Source organism: Sarcophilus harrisii, chromosome 2 (genome assembly GCF_902635505.1).
Source record: "Sarcophilus harrisii chromosome 2, mSarHar1.11, whole genome shotgun sequence".
Classification (NCBI taxonomy): Eukaryota; Metazoa; Chordata; class Mammalia; order Dasyuromorphia; family Dasyuridae; genus Sarcophilus; species Sarcophilus harrisii.
In genome coordinates, this window is record NC_045427.1 from 381,046,576 (window position 1) to 381,065,943 (window position 19,368).

Here is a 19,368-nt window from a genome sequence, read left to right on the forward strand (position 1 = left end):
ATAGTTGGTGCTTAATAAATGCTTTCTGCTTGACTAACCATCAATTTTCCTTATCTACTGCATTGCTCACCAAGTGTTCCAGTACTCCACAAAGGAAGGGGAGGAGGAAAGGAGGACAGGCTAATAGTGTTCATCCCAATACAGAGGTGAAAACCAAGGCACAGAGCATCCGAGTGACTTCCCTTTAAATCACACCACTAGCACAGAAGGAACACACGTGCCATTCCCAAATCAATGCTTTCTTTTCTGAACCAAATCTGTAAGTGTTGAGTACATTTTCAATGAAAGTAATCGGGAATTATCACATAATAATGGAAGTATCACATTAAAATCTGAAAGATAAAATTCTATATCACTATTATTTTTATATTCTAAGTAATCAGAAAAATATCTGGCACCTAACAAAAGCTTAATGAATGCTTGGTGAACAAGCTGGAAGTAGTTGAATCCTTTTATCATTAAAAAAAAAAAATCATTCCTGAAATCTAAGAGCAGCACAGAACAGTTTTTCATATCAATAGAATGAATGAGCATTTGTTGGCCAATGAATATGGCATCTGTGTATAAGGTTCTGTACAAGGTCCTGATATCAACCCCACTGAGAAGATCACATAGTTGTTGAGAAAAAGTGTTACAAAGAAGAAAAGAGTATTAGTAGGGATGAAAAGTTGGAGAAGTCCAAAGAATTCAGATTCTTTAGTCAAGAGGTTGATTCCTAATGAATGCTTGGTGAACATTAGGAAGACCCTAACTCTAACCCTAGGTTACCCACCTGTGACCCACCATGATTCCAAAGGTGATGAAATTTGATGCCTAAGTTCTGGCAGAGGTGATAGACTCAAAGTGCTCAATCTATTTCCGCACGCGACCAAATTGAGAATTTGGGGGATTTGCTTTGCTTGAGTATACATATTTGTTATAAGAGTTTTGTTTTTCTTTCTTTTTCCATAGATAGGAAGGGGGCAGAGACAGAAGGGTGAGAAATCAGATTTTCTTTAACTGAAAAAATAAAATTTAGTTTTAGAAAATGCCTGGTGAATTGAATTCACAATGCATACAATTTATACATATTATTCACCTTTTATGCACATATAAACCTGTTAACATTAATTCTACTCCCAGGTAATATTTTAAGTCCTAAAATCAGCAGGCATATTAATCTTTAAATCATAGTTTGGAAAACCCGCTAATCCTTAAGGAAGTGTCTCTCAAAAGTCCCTGGAAGTCCCCAAAACTCTTTCAGGAGGTCTGTGAGAACAAAACTATTTTCATAATAATACTAAGACATTTTAATTTCCAATATAGTAAATATCAATAGATATTTAAAACACAAAATTCAGAATCCATGAATCTAGTTTTTAACAAATCATCTTTTCATATATATTATATATAATATACATATGTGTTTTAACATGTGTAATGTATATCATAAATTATAAATTCTCTATTACAATAAAGGGAATTAATTATATATATATATATGTTGTTCACTTGTTCAATCCTGTGCAACTGTACATGACTCTATATGGGGTTTTCTTAGCAGAGATATTTGAGTACTTTGCCATTTCCTTCTTCAGCTCATTTTACAGATGAGACAAACAGTGTTAAGTGATTTACAGGTCTTTCTGATTCAGGACCCCTACTCTAACCACTGTACAACTTAAATTGTCTTATATAAAAATAGCTATCAAAACATATTTATATGTATATTTCAAAATGTATGTGTGATACTGAACTTAGTTTTAACATATATTATTATAACAAGAATCAATTATATTTCAGTATAATTCTTAGTAATTCATAATCCAATAATAATATTGCAATGTAATATATGTATTTTGAAAACTATTTCAACACAATTTGTTCTGTTTATGTTTTTTACTTTATGTAAAGTAGAAGGGATTCAAAGGTTTCATTCACCAAATTTCCAAAGTTCCATGTCACAAAAAAAGGTTCAGCCCTGGAAAAAGGCTGCTCAATGCTAATTTTTGTTCACAGCCAGGGTCAGAACAGCCACATGGCCAGGAAACGTTCTATCTGGGGGCAGTGAAATGTTTACTATAAAGTCGCCAAACTCCAAGTTCTAAAATTTAAACATATAAATATGTATCTATGTATATGTATGCCTATATGTGTATGCTATAAAAATAATTCCTTCTCTTAACTCAAATACCCAAAGGGTTCCGATGGCTTTTCCCCCCTTCCACAATCTGGCATTCATTCTATTCAGGTTCATTAGGAATCAACCTCTTGGTTAAAGAATCTGAATTCTTTGGACTTCTCCAACTTTTCATCCCTACTAATAATCTTTTCTTCTTTGTAACACTTTCTCTCCAACTATGTGATCTTCTCAATGGGGTTGATATCAGGGCCTGGTACAGAACCTTATACATAGATGCCATGTAATATTCATCGGCCAACAAATGATCATTCATTCTATTGATATGAAAAACTATTCTGTACTGCTCTTAGAGTTCAGGAATGATTTTTTTAATGATAAAAGGATTCAATTACTTCCAGCTTGTACCAAAAGAAATGCTCCTGGTGGGGATGTGACTCTTCTGCAAAAGCATCTAAGTCCAAAAGAAGCCTTGAAAGTAATTTAGTTCTTCTTTGTCTTCTGCCTTTCAATAGCATTAGGTTCATCCTGGACTAATGAGAATCCAGGTCATAAGAAACATTCTACAATTTCCCTTTGTAATCTATTTCAGTAATCGAAATTGTCTCTCGTTAGTAAGTCTTCTCTACAGCTAACATAAACTCCCTCACATAGCAACCTGAACCCATCGCATCTATCTCTGGCCTTAGTGGAGAAGAAAAACAGTCTGTCCTTGGCTGCCTAAGAGATATAAGGCCCCTAAACATGCTCTCTTTCTTCTCTGATAAAATGGGAATACATTATGTTCTAAGGGCAAGTCACAAAGCCTGACTGCTCTGTGGGAAGGTCCAAACAAATTGACTTAAGTTTACAGACATATGCAAAGTTCCTTCACAAATGCCAAACTTAGAAGGCACCAGTTCCCATCCTCTGCCATAAGCATTCTTCAGTATTCTAAGGATATTTTCAGAAGAGGCTTGGGATATTTCTTTTTCTAGAATGTATTTTTTAAAACTTGAATACAAAATAGAAAAAGAAAAAAGTATTTCCATGTATATCAGAACATAAGAGAGGATTCAAAATATGAAACGATAAATTTCCATTTCAAGAAAGTCAATATAATGACTAGTATACATTCTGTTCAGAGCTATTCATCTTTTTTTTTTGCTTCCTACTAGGTTTTCTTCTGTTCCCTACTGTGCTCTTTTTAACTTTATTCTTTCCCCCCTTTCCTCCCACCCACCTCCTCTAAGAAGGTTACAATTAAGCATGGAAACAGATATAGATATACATATACATATGGAGATATATATATATACATACATACACATATACATAGATATCTATAACCATACACATACATTTATACATTCATGTACCTCTATATGTCTATACTATGCTTGCTTGTCTTAGGTTTCTATGAAAGTAGAGATCATCCTTCATAAACCCAAGTCCTCTCATATTTTCCACCAACTTATCAATACACTACAGTAATACTGTAACTTATACTGTCTGGTTATTTTAAATAGTCTAAGATAATACAAATTAATATGGCTGATACACAGTTAGTTTTCCTATGTTTTCTCTTTTGATTAAATCTATTTTAACTTAAACTTTGTCCGAGATCAGCTTGGATTTTTCTCTAACTGGTATGATGGGAATTTGCTGGCCTGAGTCATAACCACAGCATCCTCTTGCCCATATTAAAGGGTTAGGCCCTATATTTTTAAAAAATCATCTCAAAATAGTTACAAGGTAACCTTTCTGAGGCTTTTTAAACTAGTGTGGTATGGTAAAAAATGTACTGGGTCTGGAATTGGAGAATACCTGAGTGATCTCTCTGGACCTCAGTTACCTTATCTGTAAAATGAAATGGCTTCTACAATCTAAAACTGTGGTCCTGTGAACCATCCTGAATATTTCTCACAAATGTGACTTTCCTTTTACCTCAGCTCACAGTAAGTAGACTCCCCCTGACACTCGATCCAGTTGAAAGCTCAGAAAGCTAAAACCAGGAAGGCTAGAGGAGCAGCAGTCAGAACAGGTGGGGGCATCTGGGACACAGGATGCTGATGTAGCAGATGTCTGGCTGCACAGATGATGTGATAAGCATACTTCTTTTCACCAACGATAGGCAAACCTCATTTTATTCCTGATAGGCTGTGAATTCATGGAATCACTTCAGACTTCAAATAATATAGCTGGGTTGTATTTGTAGAGTGGGCCACTCTACCCAAAAATCATCCTGTTAAATGAATAATTACCTCCTAATGCTCTTACTGTGGACATCATTCCCCACCCCCTTGCTTAATCTGTCATATTATTAGTCTGTCAAGGTCCAATGCAAATTTAGCTTCTCTCTGAACCTTCACCACTGCTCTACCCAGAGGAATATCTCCTTCCTCTGAAAAAATCAATAGTGCAGTAGACACAACAAAGGATTTGGAATCAGGAAGTCCTAGATTCAAACCTTGTCTCCAACACTTAACTCAAACTTCTCTGAGTCTCAGTTTCCCCATCTGAAAAATGAGGAGGCTGGCCTTGATTACTTCTCAGGTCTCTTTTGAACTATAAATGTTATGATTCCATGAAATCTAACAACTCTTACAGTCTTTGCCATTCATTTAGTGATTGACTTATATTGTGTATGTCTGTTTCTCCCTGCTAGATTAAGCTCCATGAGGGCAAGTCTATATTCTCCCTCCTGTTTCATTATGAGCCCAGCTCAGGATCCATTAGTGCAAAGTCCCAGATGTACATACCAGAAGTCAACCCCATCCCACAATCTGGACAAGGGCTTCTTCATGAACCTTATTCTTATCAGAATTGGTTCCAAGAGGAAATAACATACTCACTCAAGATGGGTATAGAAATCTATCTTACTCTGAAGTAATAGGGGAGGAATGGGATAAAAGACAGGGCATCTTGGGGGAAGGAGTGATGAGAAGTATAACACTTTTGAGAATGTATGGGGTGAAAGAAGAGAGTGGAATAAATGGGAGAAAATATTATCAGCAATAGTAATTGGGGAAAAAAAAAGAATTTTGGAGCATGTTTTTCTGATAAGGCCTTACTTCTCAAACATAGAGGGAACTGAATCAAATTTATAAAAAAGAAAAGCCATGCACCCATTGATAAATGATTAAAAGATATGATCTATGCCCAAAGGGGTAAAAATTCATGCATGTCCTTTGACCTAACAATACCATTACTGGACATGAATACCAAAAGAAATATTTTTTAAAAAGAACCAATGTACAAAAGTATTTGTAGCAGCTCTCTTCTCAGAACAAAAAAATTGGAAATTGAGGGGTTGCCCATCAATTGGGGAATGGTTGAATAAATTGTGATATATGATTGTCATGGAATATTATTGCTCCGTGGGAAATAATAAGCAGGATCCGTGCAGAAAAAAAAAACAGACCTGGAAAGTCCTCCATGAACTCAAACACAGTGAAATGTACTATATACAAAGTAACAGCAACGTTCTGGGATGACTAGATATAGCAGTACAATAATCCATGACTATTCTGAAGAATTTATGATGAAAATCCTATCCATACCCAGAATAAATTGATCTTATCTGAACACAGATTGAAGCATATTCTTTTTTTTATTTTATTTTTCTTGAAGGTTTGTTTTTTTTTTAATGAGGGTGGGAGATATATGTTTTCTTTCACAACATAACTTTTATGGAAATGGTTTTTATAACGTCACATGTGGTTTCTTAATAGGGTTTGGGTGTAGGAATATGAGAGAGAATTTGGAACTCAAAAGTTTTTTTAAAATGAAAAAATAAGTTTTAAATGTAACTGAAAAAAATTAAATAAAAATAAATAAATTTAAAAAAAAAAGAAAGAAAGAAAGAAAATGGGCTTCTTCGTCCACTTGGTATTTCCTATTTGAATGGTTAGACCAAACTTTTTTGAATGGTTATGAAATGCATCTAGGAAATTCTGCAATATTCTGGGGCCTTGATTCAACTATAATATTGTCAGTCAAAAACAGGAGTATCACAACGATTTACTAAACAACAGCTTGCAGGCCAAATCCACCCATCTTGTTTTTGTAAGGCCCAAATGCTAAGAATGGTTTTTGTATTTTTAAATAGTTTTGTTGTTTTTAAAAAACATTCTTAGCTTGAGGGCTGTACATGGTGGCAAACATATATGATGAGCTTATAACTCCCAGTTTTTATTATTATTATTATCATAATAATCAGATGTGGAACAAAGTTATCTTTGTTGTTAAATATTTAAAGAAACCTAAGATTATGATATATGAAAGGGAGACATTTTGTTGGAAGAGAATTCATTAAGGTAGCATTTTATTCTACACATCTAATCATTTATAATCAATAATTAAATCTCGTATTCTACAGCTTTCAATCAATTATGTGATGGTAAAGATGTGATTCAGTAAAAAGCATCCCCTACTAAAGTCTTATCAAAGATACCTTATATAACAGATATAAAGGTGGATAATCCTTAAGGTTCTCTTGGTTATCTTTGGGGGAATAATTAATAAGGATCAGGATCTTTTCTATTTAATTAAGATATTCTTCTCCCCTTCAGATATCTTATAAATCAAAGCTTCAGTATATTCACATTGTATCTAATCCAGCCACTTTCCCCCTTTTTATTCTGTTAACACTAATTCTTTATTCTCTATAAACACATGTGAGACTGTGATGTTAGAATTCAGGTATAGTAGTTCTATTACCCTTAATAGTTAATGTATATATTATATCCTATGTGTAATATATAATAGTTTATGTACATAATATATAATACATATATCAAATATACATATATCCTCCAGCCACTTTCCCCTTTTTATTCTGTTAGCACTATTTCTGCCTTCTCTATAAACACATGTGAGACTGATGTTAGATTTCATCTCCGGTAGTTCTATTACCCTTAATGATTAATGCATATATTATATTATATATATAATATATAATACATATGACATATACATATATTCTATATTGTATGTATATACAATATATGCACATATACATAATATATGTCAGCTATTAAGTTTTATATATTTGTCATAAAAATCTTTGCAGATTTTTGCCATTTTTCTTCTGTCTGATGTTATCTTTTCATTTATATTCTTAAATATCCTCAATATCACTCTGCTTAGTTGGCTAGGAAAAGACAAAAATATGAAGGACCTTGAATGCCAAATTAAGGAATCTGTTTTCTATGGAAGGAGAGAAGAAGGAAACAGTTACCTACTATATGCCAGATTCTGTTAGGCACTTTATAAATATTATTCAACAGATGGAAAATATTATTATCCCATTTTACAGCTGAGAACACTGAGGCAAGCAGAGGTTAGGTGACTAGTCAGTTCAAAGCAGGTGAGTATCTGAAGTAAAATTTGAACTCAGGGCTTCCTGACTTTAAGCCCAGTCCTCTACCCATTAACCATCTAGTGAATGAATGAAGCTTTCCAAGCGAGGGAATGATAAGCTAAAAAATGTACCTTAGATGGAGAAGGATGGTTTAGAGAAGAGAGAATGGAAACAGGGAGCCAGTGAGAAGGCTGCTATACCAGGAGAAAGGTACTGAAGGAAGAGTGAGGAATCAAAAATAATGCTGAGGTTATGAATGTGGGAAACTGAACAGGGTTGGTGCCCTTGAAGAAACAGGGAAACTAAGTCAAGGGGAGAACTGAATTGGAAGTACTTTGGGAATATCTAGTTTAAAATATCCAATAGGGAATGTGGGCTAGGTGCTCAGGAGAGAGACTAGGTCTAGATATATAAATCTGAGGTATTTGTGTAAAATAATTAAATCCATGGAGCTGATTAAATCAGTTTTTAAAGTAAGAGTGTGCAGGGCAGACTTTTGGCATATATCTAACACAAGATGAGAAAGGAATGGACAAAAGAAATTGAGAAAAAAAGTGTTCAGACAGGTAAGAAGAAAACCAGAAAAAAACAAGTTTACAAAAATTCACAGAGGAGAGAATAGTCAACAATGTCAAATTAAAAAAAGGGTCAAGAAGAAAGATAACCCACAATACCTTATCTTGTATGGAAAAAAAATTAGCTTATATGCTCTAAAATTCAGTGCTGAGGTATGACATGGCAAGGAAAACTAAATCCAGTATAATTCCATTCAACATACATTTATTAAGTAACCCCTGTATGCAGTCCATGATAAAAAAACTGGAGAAAATATGAAATGAGAAAGATATTCACACCCCTGTGGCATTTATAATCTAGCAGGAGTTTCAAATCCATAAATAATTATAGTTAAAATACTATTAAATAATTAAATTTAAAATTTTCAAAAATAAAATAATTGATATTAAATAATTTCAGGAAAATAGTGTGGCAAGTGATTGGATTTAAAGGGTAAATGAGAAGGAAGAATTGAGAATAACCCCAAAGTAGAGGCAGCTAGATAGTGCAACGGATAGAACAACAGCCCTGAAGTCAGATCACCTGATTTCAAATGTGGTCTCAGACATTTAATACTTCCTAGCCATGGGATCCTGGGTCACACACTGATTGCCTCAGGAAAAAAAAAAGAGAGAAAGAGAAAATAAACCCAAAAGTTATAAATTTGGGTTCACAGAAATATGGGGTTAACTTCCATGGGAACAGTGAAACTGGAAGGGAAAGGTAAATTACAGAGAAAGATTGAAAGAGATAAGTTCAGTTTTGGATATGCTGAGATTAAAATGATTGTTGTTTTTATATCTACAAGGCTGGTGGAAATGTGAGATTGGAATTCAAATTAAAATTCAGGATTTAGAATCAAAGACAGACAGGGAGAGGGAGAGAGAAAAAGAGAGAGAGAAAGAGAGCCGAGGGTCGGGGGGAGACACCCATACATCCACAACAATAATACAAAATGATATATGCTGAAAGTAAGTAAGGCAAACATTTAATCAGGAAGAGAAAGAATAGCATACATACTTTATTAAGCCATCTTCCATGTAGATGTCTGCATAAAAGGACTGATCATCGTTGACTATCCTGCCCCCTTTAATAAGAAGACGGTCACTCTAGAAAGGAAGGAAAAGAAGAGTTATTGTAACCTCAGAGGTTGAAAAGGTGACACTCACTACTCTACTATACTAGGACCCAGCATCATATTCTGAAAAGGGAAAAGGGGTTTGTTGAATAGATAACGTCCTCTGAAATCCAGTAAGGGTGTGGCATGACCAGCTAAATTCAATTTAACAAACATTTATTTGTTTGTTTCACATCTACTCTGTGCAAAGCTTGTCCCTGGAGCTGGAGGAAATTATAACATAATATGATATACATTATATACCTATAATATAAAATATAATAATAATTATTAATAATAATAATTAAAAGGTCAGATAAGGCAGTCTCACCCTCACAGATTTTCTAGTCTACTAGCAGATAAGACTTAACAACATGCTCTGCTTCTTGCTTTCCAATGAGACTAAGTTTCATCTATCTAAAAAGCAAAAACTAGCTTTTAAAATACTAGAAAGGCATTTTCCCCCTTCTTTGTCCATTGACATCTGGGATTAGGTGAGAGAAACAGTAAAAGCAATCTTATCTTGGAAGGGGGAGAGCACTTATTGGGCTGAAAAACCAGCAGAGCCCCCTTTTCCAAACTGGGCTGTTCCTTAAAAGAGGAACGCATCCAGAAACAGAATGGTGACCATCACATCTGGCTTCAAAGTTAAATGATTTTTCATTCCCAACCACAGCAAGAAAACTGAGAAACTAGGAAGGAGAGAAAGCCATTTTGCTAGACTCAACACACAACCTGAATAGACTGAATCTGACAATCGTAATATAAACTTCAGGCAAAAAAATTCTTGCTTTCCACCAAGCCAAGAGTTGGAACAACCAGAGAACCTCAGAGTTGGCAACTGGAAGGGATGGACCTCAGCCATCTCAAGAATCCCCTATACAACTTACCAACAAGTGGCCATCTAGCCTTTGCCCAAAAATCTAAAGTAAGAAAGAAATCTCTAATGGAAATGGTATGTCACCTTAGTTGGGACAGGCAGGTAGGTGGCTTGGTGGAGAGAGCTCTGGGCCTGGAGTTGGGTAGACCTGAACTCAAATCCAGCTTTAAATACTGAATAGCTGTCTGATCGTTGGGCAAGTCATTTAATTTTTCTGCCTCAGGTTCCTCATCTCTAAAATGGGGATCATGATAGGGCCTGCCTTGCAGGGTTTTCATGCGGATCAAATGGGATAATAATTGTAAAACACAAGCACAAAATCAACTCTAATGGAGAAACAAGACGCCCAGAGAAAAGGGCCGTGGATTTGGAAGCAAAGGACCTAGGCTGAATGACTGCTCTGCTATTGTCTAGGTACTGGATCACAGGTAGGCCTCAGGCTCCCCAAGTCTCAGTTTGCTCATCTGGCCTCTCTAAAATTGATGAATGGCAGGCCACAGACTCCTGTCATCGGACTCTTTTGAAATCTCTCTCCCAGAATCTGCAGTGCATGCCAAATTTCTACCCTGACTTCTTCTTTCCTTCCCTACAAAATTCCCATCATGTGCACACTTGAGAAATTAAGATGACTTGGTTTCTGGTAATGAACGGCTCTGGTAGATGTCTTGATTACAATGTAACGCTCCCATGAAGGGCATTTAATCTGTTTCCCAAATGCCTCATCCAGCCTCATCATGCCTTGTTCCACACACCACAACTGGTTTTCTTCCTGTTCCTCCCATCACACTTTACCTACCGCCTGCCTCCACAACTGTGCACTTGGCCATTCCTCAGAAGAGAAATGCACATCCTCCTTAGCTCTATCTCATGGAATCCACCCACAACTTCCAAGACATAACTCGGGGATTTTCTCCATAATGCCCTTTCTGATCTCCCAAATTGATGAAGCTTTCCTCCTACCTAACTACCTTGCTTTTAACTACCTCATCTATTTCCTCTCTCCATCCAAGTGGTCTACAGTAATGTCACTTCTATAACTATAAAATCTTCAACCAAATGCATCCCACTGCAATTCCTTCACGTTATCTTTTAAATAATCAAATAGCACTTAGTGTTCTTTCACACACACACACCCCACATTCCTTTTGTCATCCTTCTTCTTGAACATCTATCCCAAAGAGGACTTCTCTCAAATTTTTCAGAGGACTAAAGCCTCCTTCCTGTTCCATTATCCCACTGCACTTGTGTACACACTATACCTCCTTTGATAGTCTTTAAATTCCAGACAGTGATTGTAATTTTCACTCTTGTATTATTCCCCAGCACCGAGCACACATAGTAAATGCACAATAAAATTTTTTGGAACAGCTTTGCCTCTTCTTCCCCCTTCCCTTCCTCATCCCTACCTCCCAATCTCAGAATTTCTACATTTGGTATCTGGTATAAAAATGGATGAGTATCTGAATGTCTATATAGTATTTTGAAGGTCAGTCTTAAAAAATCATATTCTCAACTTATAAAAATGATTTCTTGATTGTGTGGAGTTAGAAATAATTCCCTATGCTTATTATTCCTGACTCCCTAAATTCCCCTGTCCTTTGAGGAATTTTATATGTTGCATGTAAATGTTTTCAATTACTGGCTTGACAGGCTGATAGCAAACTACTTGAGAAAGCAAGGAATGAAAAAATGCACAGCTTACCCTCTCCTATCCTCCCCCCCCACAAAATACTGGTAACAAAAATTAATGGCCCTAGGCCCCGGGCCAAACTTAACAATAATGTCTGTGATATCAGTTCCCTGACCACTTGAAAAGGGTGTTGCCTTTTTTAAAAATAAAAGTTGTATCAAAGGCTTTTATTCAGACACCACTGTACTTTCTGAATATGCCCCCCTTCCCAATCTGTTTGGCAAACTTTTTTCAGTTAACCAAGAAAAACAGGTAAGTAAAAACCAAGGATCACATCAACCATGTCTGACAGCACATTTCCTCTCCAAGGAAAGAATCTTAAAATCAGAGATGGGAGAAAACATAGAGATCATTTATCCAATCCCCTAATTTTACAAATGAGGAACTGGAGATCCAGAGAAGCTAAATATCTTGTTCAAGATCATACAGTAATAAGTAACAGAATTCAAACCCAGCTCCTCTTATTCCAAATCCAACCACCTTTCTCATTCTCTTTTTTTTTGTGGGTCAAAATTGGTTATTAGAATTACACCACATCTGACACAACACTTTCATGGACTTGTGGTTTTTCCTAATCCTGCTTATATCATGCATCCATTAAGACAAGTTTTCCCATGTATCTCTAAATTTCTCATGTATCATTTCTTTGGGGACAGTAACATTCCACTATATTCACATCCACAATTTGTGCTGTCATTCTTTTTTTAAATACATTTTTAATTTATTAAGAATTTCCCAATTACAAGTAAAAAATTTTTAATATTCATTTTTGAAAATTTTGAGTTCTAAATTTTCACCTTCCCTTCTGCCCCTCTTCCAGAGCTCTCTAAAGCAAGCAATTTGATATTGATTATACATGTCTGTCATGCAAAACATATTTCCTTATTAGCCATGTTGCAAAAGTCAGAAAAATTAAGTTTAAAAAAGTATGCTTCAATTTGCACTCCCACTTTTTTTTATTAGTGGGAGTTTATTAGTTCTTTTCCTGGCAGTAACAGAGTTTATTAGTTCTTTTTCTGGAGGTAAGCAGCATTTTTCATCATAAGTCCTTTGGAATTGTCTTGGATCACTGTCTTGATCAGAGCAGCCAAGTCTTTCACAGTTGATCAGCATTACAGTATTCCTGTTACAATGTATGATGTTCTCCCACAGTCCTGAGCAGTCAGGACTATGGATGTGTGAATTGCTCTACACCAATCCACAAATACCCACTCTGTAGCTAGGCTCTACTTAAGGGTACAGTTCCAAATTTTTAGTTAAATGTAGGACTGTTTTTTCTTCTAGTTTTTTACCTCCTTGTGTCATAAGGACATTGCCTGTAAGCTGCCTTTGGTTTTTTAAAGGCAGGATTGAATGTGTAAGGAAAGATGGATAAAATAAGGCTGCCCAACAGGGATGGGGATTAAAGCCCCACCCGGGGACCCACCCTTGTTTTCATGATTGCAGCCAAAAGTTACATCAGAGTCAAATGAGGAAAAATATGTTTCTGAGAGAGGCTTACACAAGAGGTTCTAACTGGATCAGGCTTGAGAAAACAGAGAATCTAAATCAGAGAATTCTCTGAAAGGTCAAGGTGATAGAATTTTAAAGGAAATTTTAACACTCATAGACTAATGGTCAAAGCACAGGAATTTCCTGTCCCACCACCAAGACATTTGATACAATCTTTTGTCTGTTTATGGGATGCATACTCAATTTAACTACTATTCTTAACAAGAAACTAACATTTTGATTTTATAGCAAAGAAATCATAGGGCCAGAGATTCTGAGTTATAAAGATCATCTAGTGTTAACTCCATCATTCTACAGATGGAGAAATTGAAAACCAAGTTGTAAATGGCAAAACCCTAATTCTGCATCTACTGATTAGGCTTATTAGGTCAATGTTAAAAATGTAAAAAAAAAAAAAAAAAAAAAAAAAAAAAAAAAAAAAAAGACCTGGGATCTTCTGAAAGCTAAGTTATAAACCTGGAGTTACACAGATCTGAGTACAAATTTGTCCTCAACACTGTAAGATCCTGGGCAAGTCACTTAATAGTTTTCCTCATCTGTAAAATGAGGACAACATAATAGCATCTACATCCAGAAATTGTTGTGAGGATGAAGTAATTAATGTTTGTAAGGTGTTTTGCAAAGTTTAAAATGCTATATAAATGCTAGCTATTGTTACGGTAGTGATGTGGCTAACACAAAAGGACTGAGCAATTCTTTCTTTAAAAGTAGGAGTTATTTCATTTCATTTTCTTTATCCCTTTTAAATTCCTTCTACAGTCAAAGTATTATTTTTCTCCTTTTTAAAATTTTATTTTAATGTATGAAATTAAACAAGCATTTCCATGACATAAAAAAATGATTGCACATGAAACTTCAAGGTTTTTATATACAACTTCCTATTTCTTTTAAATAGATAAAAATTATCATGTAAATTTTTTCTACCCTCCTCCACCCTACAGATAGCTACCATTAAATGCAAAATATAGGTAAAATCATTCTATACTTATATATCAGTTCTTTCTCTAAATGTAGATAACATCTTTCTTCTTTGTAGTTAATTTGAGTGTTAATAACAGTCAAAATAATCTAATATTATTTTTCTATTAGAAGACTAAACTCAACTGGTTTATGAAGGGGAAAATGAGACCTTTTTTAAATTTCTTTTTATCCTTATTACTTAGCAGTGTCTGAGCACAGCAGGTGCTTAATAAATGCTTACTGACTGTTTTTCTATACTTGTATCCCTATAACACAGTGGAAAACTGCCAGATTTGGAGTCAGATGACTTGGATTCAAATTCTGACTCCATCACTTACTGTATAATATTGGACAAGTCCCTTAAACTCTGTGGGATTATATGAAGTTCCCTTTAGTTCTAAATTTATGTGGTTCCATAGATTCACAATCATCATCATCATCATCCTTCCAGCCTCAAGTCCAGGGGATGCCCATAACTGAGCCCAAGCTATTTCAGTGAGTGACAGCTAGGAAACAAAAGCTGCCTTGAGCCCATCCCACCCAAGAGAATGAGTGCAAGTGTTAATACTAGAAGAATTAGCACCATTCCTAAAGATATCTGAAACCCCTTCAAATGCTAAGTGAGTAACTCTCCTGGTACCTCCAACTCTAGCCAAGTTTAACAAGTCGGTGAAAGGACTGAGATGAATTTATTAGCCCAGGATGGACCTTAGATAAAACAGAGTAGAGACAAAAGGGAAAGGAAAATAAATTCAAGCAATTTCAGTTTGCAAAAGATAAAAGAGGAAAAGCAGGGAAGAAGGGGAATCCAATTGAACAACATAAGGAAAAGTCAAACTAGTGTCTTAGGTTGGACTGGCAGAAATCTACAAGGTCCCCAAGTCCCAGCTCATCCTTTAACAAGGAAACTGCGCAAGGCTGGTAACGGGGTGACGTCCACCCACACACGGAGGGTCAGTTAAAGACGTCTAGCCCGATCTGAAATGAGGAATAGGATTAGCCGTCTTCAAGTAACCTGAAGGACTGAGATGTAAAAGAGGGCTTTGACCTCTGAAATCTGTGTGAAGTGACTTTGCTCCAAGTTTCAGCTAGTTAGGCGGCACAGCTGGGGTCAAAACAGAGGTCCTTCAGGTTCCTCTTCGGATGCCCTTCCTGCCCTCTGACCCACACTGCCCCCAACAACAGCAGTCTGTCTCCCTGCAAACCCCTCGGCCCTTCCATGCAGACCTCCAAAGGCTAAATCTTTGCATGGTTCTACCTGGTTCGTGAGAATCCAAGACAAGACAATCAAAACTCCCTGGAAAACAGCTCTGGTCCAACCAACACGTGTATCTGGTTTGTTACCAGTATGTAAAGGGTGAACAAGGGCAGCTCAGTGGCTACAGCGCCAGGCCTGTTGTCAGGAAAACCTGGATTCAAACATGGTCTCGGACCCTTAACTAGCTCTGTGATCCTGGGCAAATCTAACCCTGTTTGCCTTAGTTTCCTCATCTGTAAAATGAGCTGGAAAAGAAAATGGCAGATCACTCCAGTGCCTTTGCTAAGAAAACCACAAATAAGGTCACAAAGAATTGTACACAACTGAAACAATTAAACAAACAAAACTGATGAACACTCAAGTACCCAGTTGACAAAAAGCTATTAGCTGAATACAAAAGCATCTCACTCCATGGGACCGATCATTCAGACTTTTCTGGGCTAAAAAGAAATTATACTCTGAGGTGTACAACTTTCCATCAAAATAGAAGGTTCTGTGCTGGCATTAGTATTGTGTCTTCCAGGGGCTCCTAATGAGGTCATGAGTAAGCATAGGAAAGATTAGCAAAATGGTAGGACTGACATCTTCTAACCTCACAGACCAAGGTTAGGACTAGGTGCCACAAGATCCTGGCTCTGCTCATCCTATGTTTTAGAACTTAGGGCAAGTCAGTACATTTCTCTGAGTTTCAGTTCTCTCATTTATAAAATGAGACAAACTGGGCTAGATTAGTGCAAGTTCCTAACATATTTGTTCCCAAACTCCTTTCAACAACAAAAACAAAAAGATGTTGTGAACTATTGGGGTAATTTAACACGCTATTCATAATATTATTTTAAGATTTATTCATTAAGTGCTTACAGTAACCACATTGATTACTTTTGCTCCCTAAAAAACTCCAAATTAAAATTTATAAACCTAGAATGGCTTCAACCACACACATACTTGTCCAAGAGAAAAAAACATGCATGCAACATAATTAGGCCGTTATTCATTGCTAGAGATGTCATTAAAGAATTTTTAGCATGAATTCCTTGAATCATGGGTCTTAAAACCCCCATTTGGGGATCTTCACACCCCTAAATAGGAACTAAATGGGAATGGGTTTATAAAGCTATTTACACTTATTGGATCCTCACAACAAACCATAAGGTAGGGAGGTGCTATTATTATCCCCACTTTATAGATAAAAAAAACTAAGGCATGAGAGATCAAGTCATTTGATCCCAGCTATCTGAAATCCTATCCAATTGCTTTCTCCAGTATATCTTACTGTGAACCGTCCCCCAGTTTCACCTGTACAATGAGGTAAGTGAGGGACATCTTTCTGGCTCCCATGTATAAGAGACTCGTGAGCCATTGTTTTGGGACAACGCAATAGGATAAGTTCCAAGTCCAAACAATCTTTAGAGGTCCCCCCCCCCAATCTCCTCCAAGGTACCACTTAACAATAAAAGGCATTAAAACTTTACCCTTGTGGCCTCAAAGTGTGACTGCAGCTTATAAAAGCATCTAATTTACAACCAAGAGTAGCTCAGGTCTTTGAATTTACTTCACCAGGGTGTTATAAAGATTAAGGAAATCATCTGTAAAATGTTATACACTCCAGGGGTTTAAAAAAAAACCAGCTCTATAAATGGGCTGTGTTACAAGAAAACACTCTGGAATCCATTAGATTGAGGAGTGAATGGATGGTGTCTATAAACACAAAATTGAAGTGGAGGCCAGCAAGCTTGAGTCCTGCCTCAGCCTCCTCACACTCAGAGGAATTTAATTGCCACCTTTGCCAGCTTGAGGCAAGGAGAGAATGAGCCCCTTGGAGAAAGGAGAGCCTGCTTTGGCCCTCATCCAGTCAACAAAGCAAGAGAGACTCAGTGCTGGAGGCCCATCTGGTTAATAGCCCACAGGCCATCCTGCAGCTCATAAAAGGATAATACCAAGGGTAGAAGCCAAAATGTAAAACCAGCCCAGGAGCTGCCCCCAATCTTAGGGGACTGTCTTTTTTATGACTTTCAACCCATCACAAAATTCTGAGAATGAAGATTAACCCATTGAAAAGTAAGATCAAGGTGCAGTACAGGCGGTCTCTCTCCATCCCAAAGAAATCAATGGGGGTTAGGACACGCACTTCCTTAAGGGAAGCCTCGACTCAGCGGACATGTTGGGGTGAATGCCGCACCCCGCTCCGTCTGTGCTGGTCTGCAGCTTTAAGAGAGAGGATTTCAGGATCGGAGAAACAAAATATTCTATGGAGGTGCACTGGGTGACTTGGGTGTTGCCTTTGTGAGGGAAACATGGTATATACAATGATGCCCAAAGAATTCTAAAATAGTGTCACACAGAGAGCAATGCAAAGGTTGAGCAGGATGCAGCAGAGAGCCAATGAGGAATCTGGAGGAACAAGAATAAAAAATGTCCCCCAGGAGTTGGACAATGGGAACAAAAATGGAGTGATCACACTAATGGAGAGGGGAGGGATGACGAATGAGATGGCCAGAGTGCTTGTTCAGTGCACCCCAGCAACTGAGGGGAAACTGAGGGATGCTCCTAGTATACTGGGTAGATCCTTTGGCGATAAACTTACAGGAGGATAGGGACAGGGATGGTGGTGGTGGTGGTGATTTACATGACACTTAAAGGAACATTAATTAGCTAGTTATGTGACACTGCTTAAGTCACTTGTCCTTTTGGGTCCTTTATCTGTAAAATGAAGAAATTTGGAACAGAGGACCACTAAAAATCCCTTTTTACTTTTACAGTGTATGGCACTATTAAAAAAAAAAAGCTGAATCTCTTATTTCTTCAGTGTGGGTACTCCTAATAAGGAAATCTTCCATCCACCCAATTCATTTTTCACTTGGAATCTATATATCACATGCTGTTGATACTACAATAAAATTTATGCTTTGTCATTTCATTGTGATGCCATTTGGGGTTTTCTTGACAAAGATACTGGAATAGTTTATCATTATCTTCGCTAGGCCATTTTACAGATGAGGAAACCGAGGCAAGTAAGGTTAAATAACTTGCCCAGGATCATATAGTTTAGAAGTATCTATGGCTAGATTTGAATTCAAGATGAGTCTTCTCAAGTTACAACAAAATAGACTGTAAGTTGTAGCATGTATGATCTCTGAATTTAAAAATGGTTTTAAAAAAAATCATCTGAATTGCCATGGATCTGGCCATTTGGATCAGCCTATCAAAGACGCTAGAACAGGATTACTCTTCAATTCATAACCTAGAAGGTTAAAGTTAAAAGGTTATGTTTTTTAGAACAATCCAATCCTTTGGATACATTAGCAAATATTTGTTAGCCATCTATTGCATGCTGGAAAAAAAACAATCTTTCAATGAGGAAAGTGAGACCTAGAAAAAGCAACTTGCCTAGCTGTCATACAGAGAGTTATGTGGCAGAACTTGGATTCCAGGGCTCATACCACTCCATCATGAGTATTGCTCAGAGGAGGTATTGGAGATTCTAGCATGACTTTCTTGAACTTGCAATCAGATGCAAATTTAGCATTTTCTACTACATCTTATTGATTCTTTATTATTATTATTATATCAACCCCCTTTTGCAGATGAGAAAAATGAGGTTCACAGAGGTTGGATTGTTTGTAACCACACAGCTAGGGCCAGAGCTAATTCCTCAAACCCAAATCTTTTGGAGTTCACTAAGCACCAAGCTGTCTCATTTCCTTTCCTTGGTTAGACTATTCTCAGTTCCTAAAACAATCAGCCAAGGTCATTTCAAACTCTCCAATTCCTGAGCCTCCCCCCTCCACAGGAGATTCCAAAGACTCCTCCAGTCCACCATTCCCCAGAAAATTAGATTCCCTACAAACTGTCCTCCTGGCAGGGGGGCAAATCCTAAGTAAGAGAATTATTCCTTTCTCCTCTGCTTCTTCCCTAGAGTACTTATCTGTTCTT

The 19,368-nt window shown here is 36.7% G+C and overlaps 1 protein-coding gene across 5 annotated transcripts in view; it reads right to left on the reverse strand.

The window, feature by feature from the left end:
• DPYSL3 (dihydropyrimidinase like 3) overlaps positions 1 to 19,368 on the reverse strand; it is a 134,596-nt gene that overhangs the window by 40,584 nt on the left and 74,644 nt on the right. For all 5 annotated transcript variants that reach the window (XM_003756705.4, XM_031953493.1, XM_031953495.1 and 2 more), the window contains exon 2: positions 9,039 to 9,127. In XM_003756705.4, the coding sequence (XP_003756753.1) occupies positions 9,039 to 9,127 (89 nt within the window). The remainder of the gene's footprint in view (positions 1 to 9,038; positions 9,128 to 19,368) is intronic.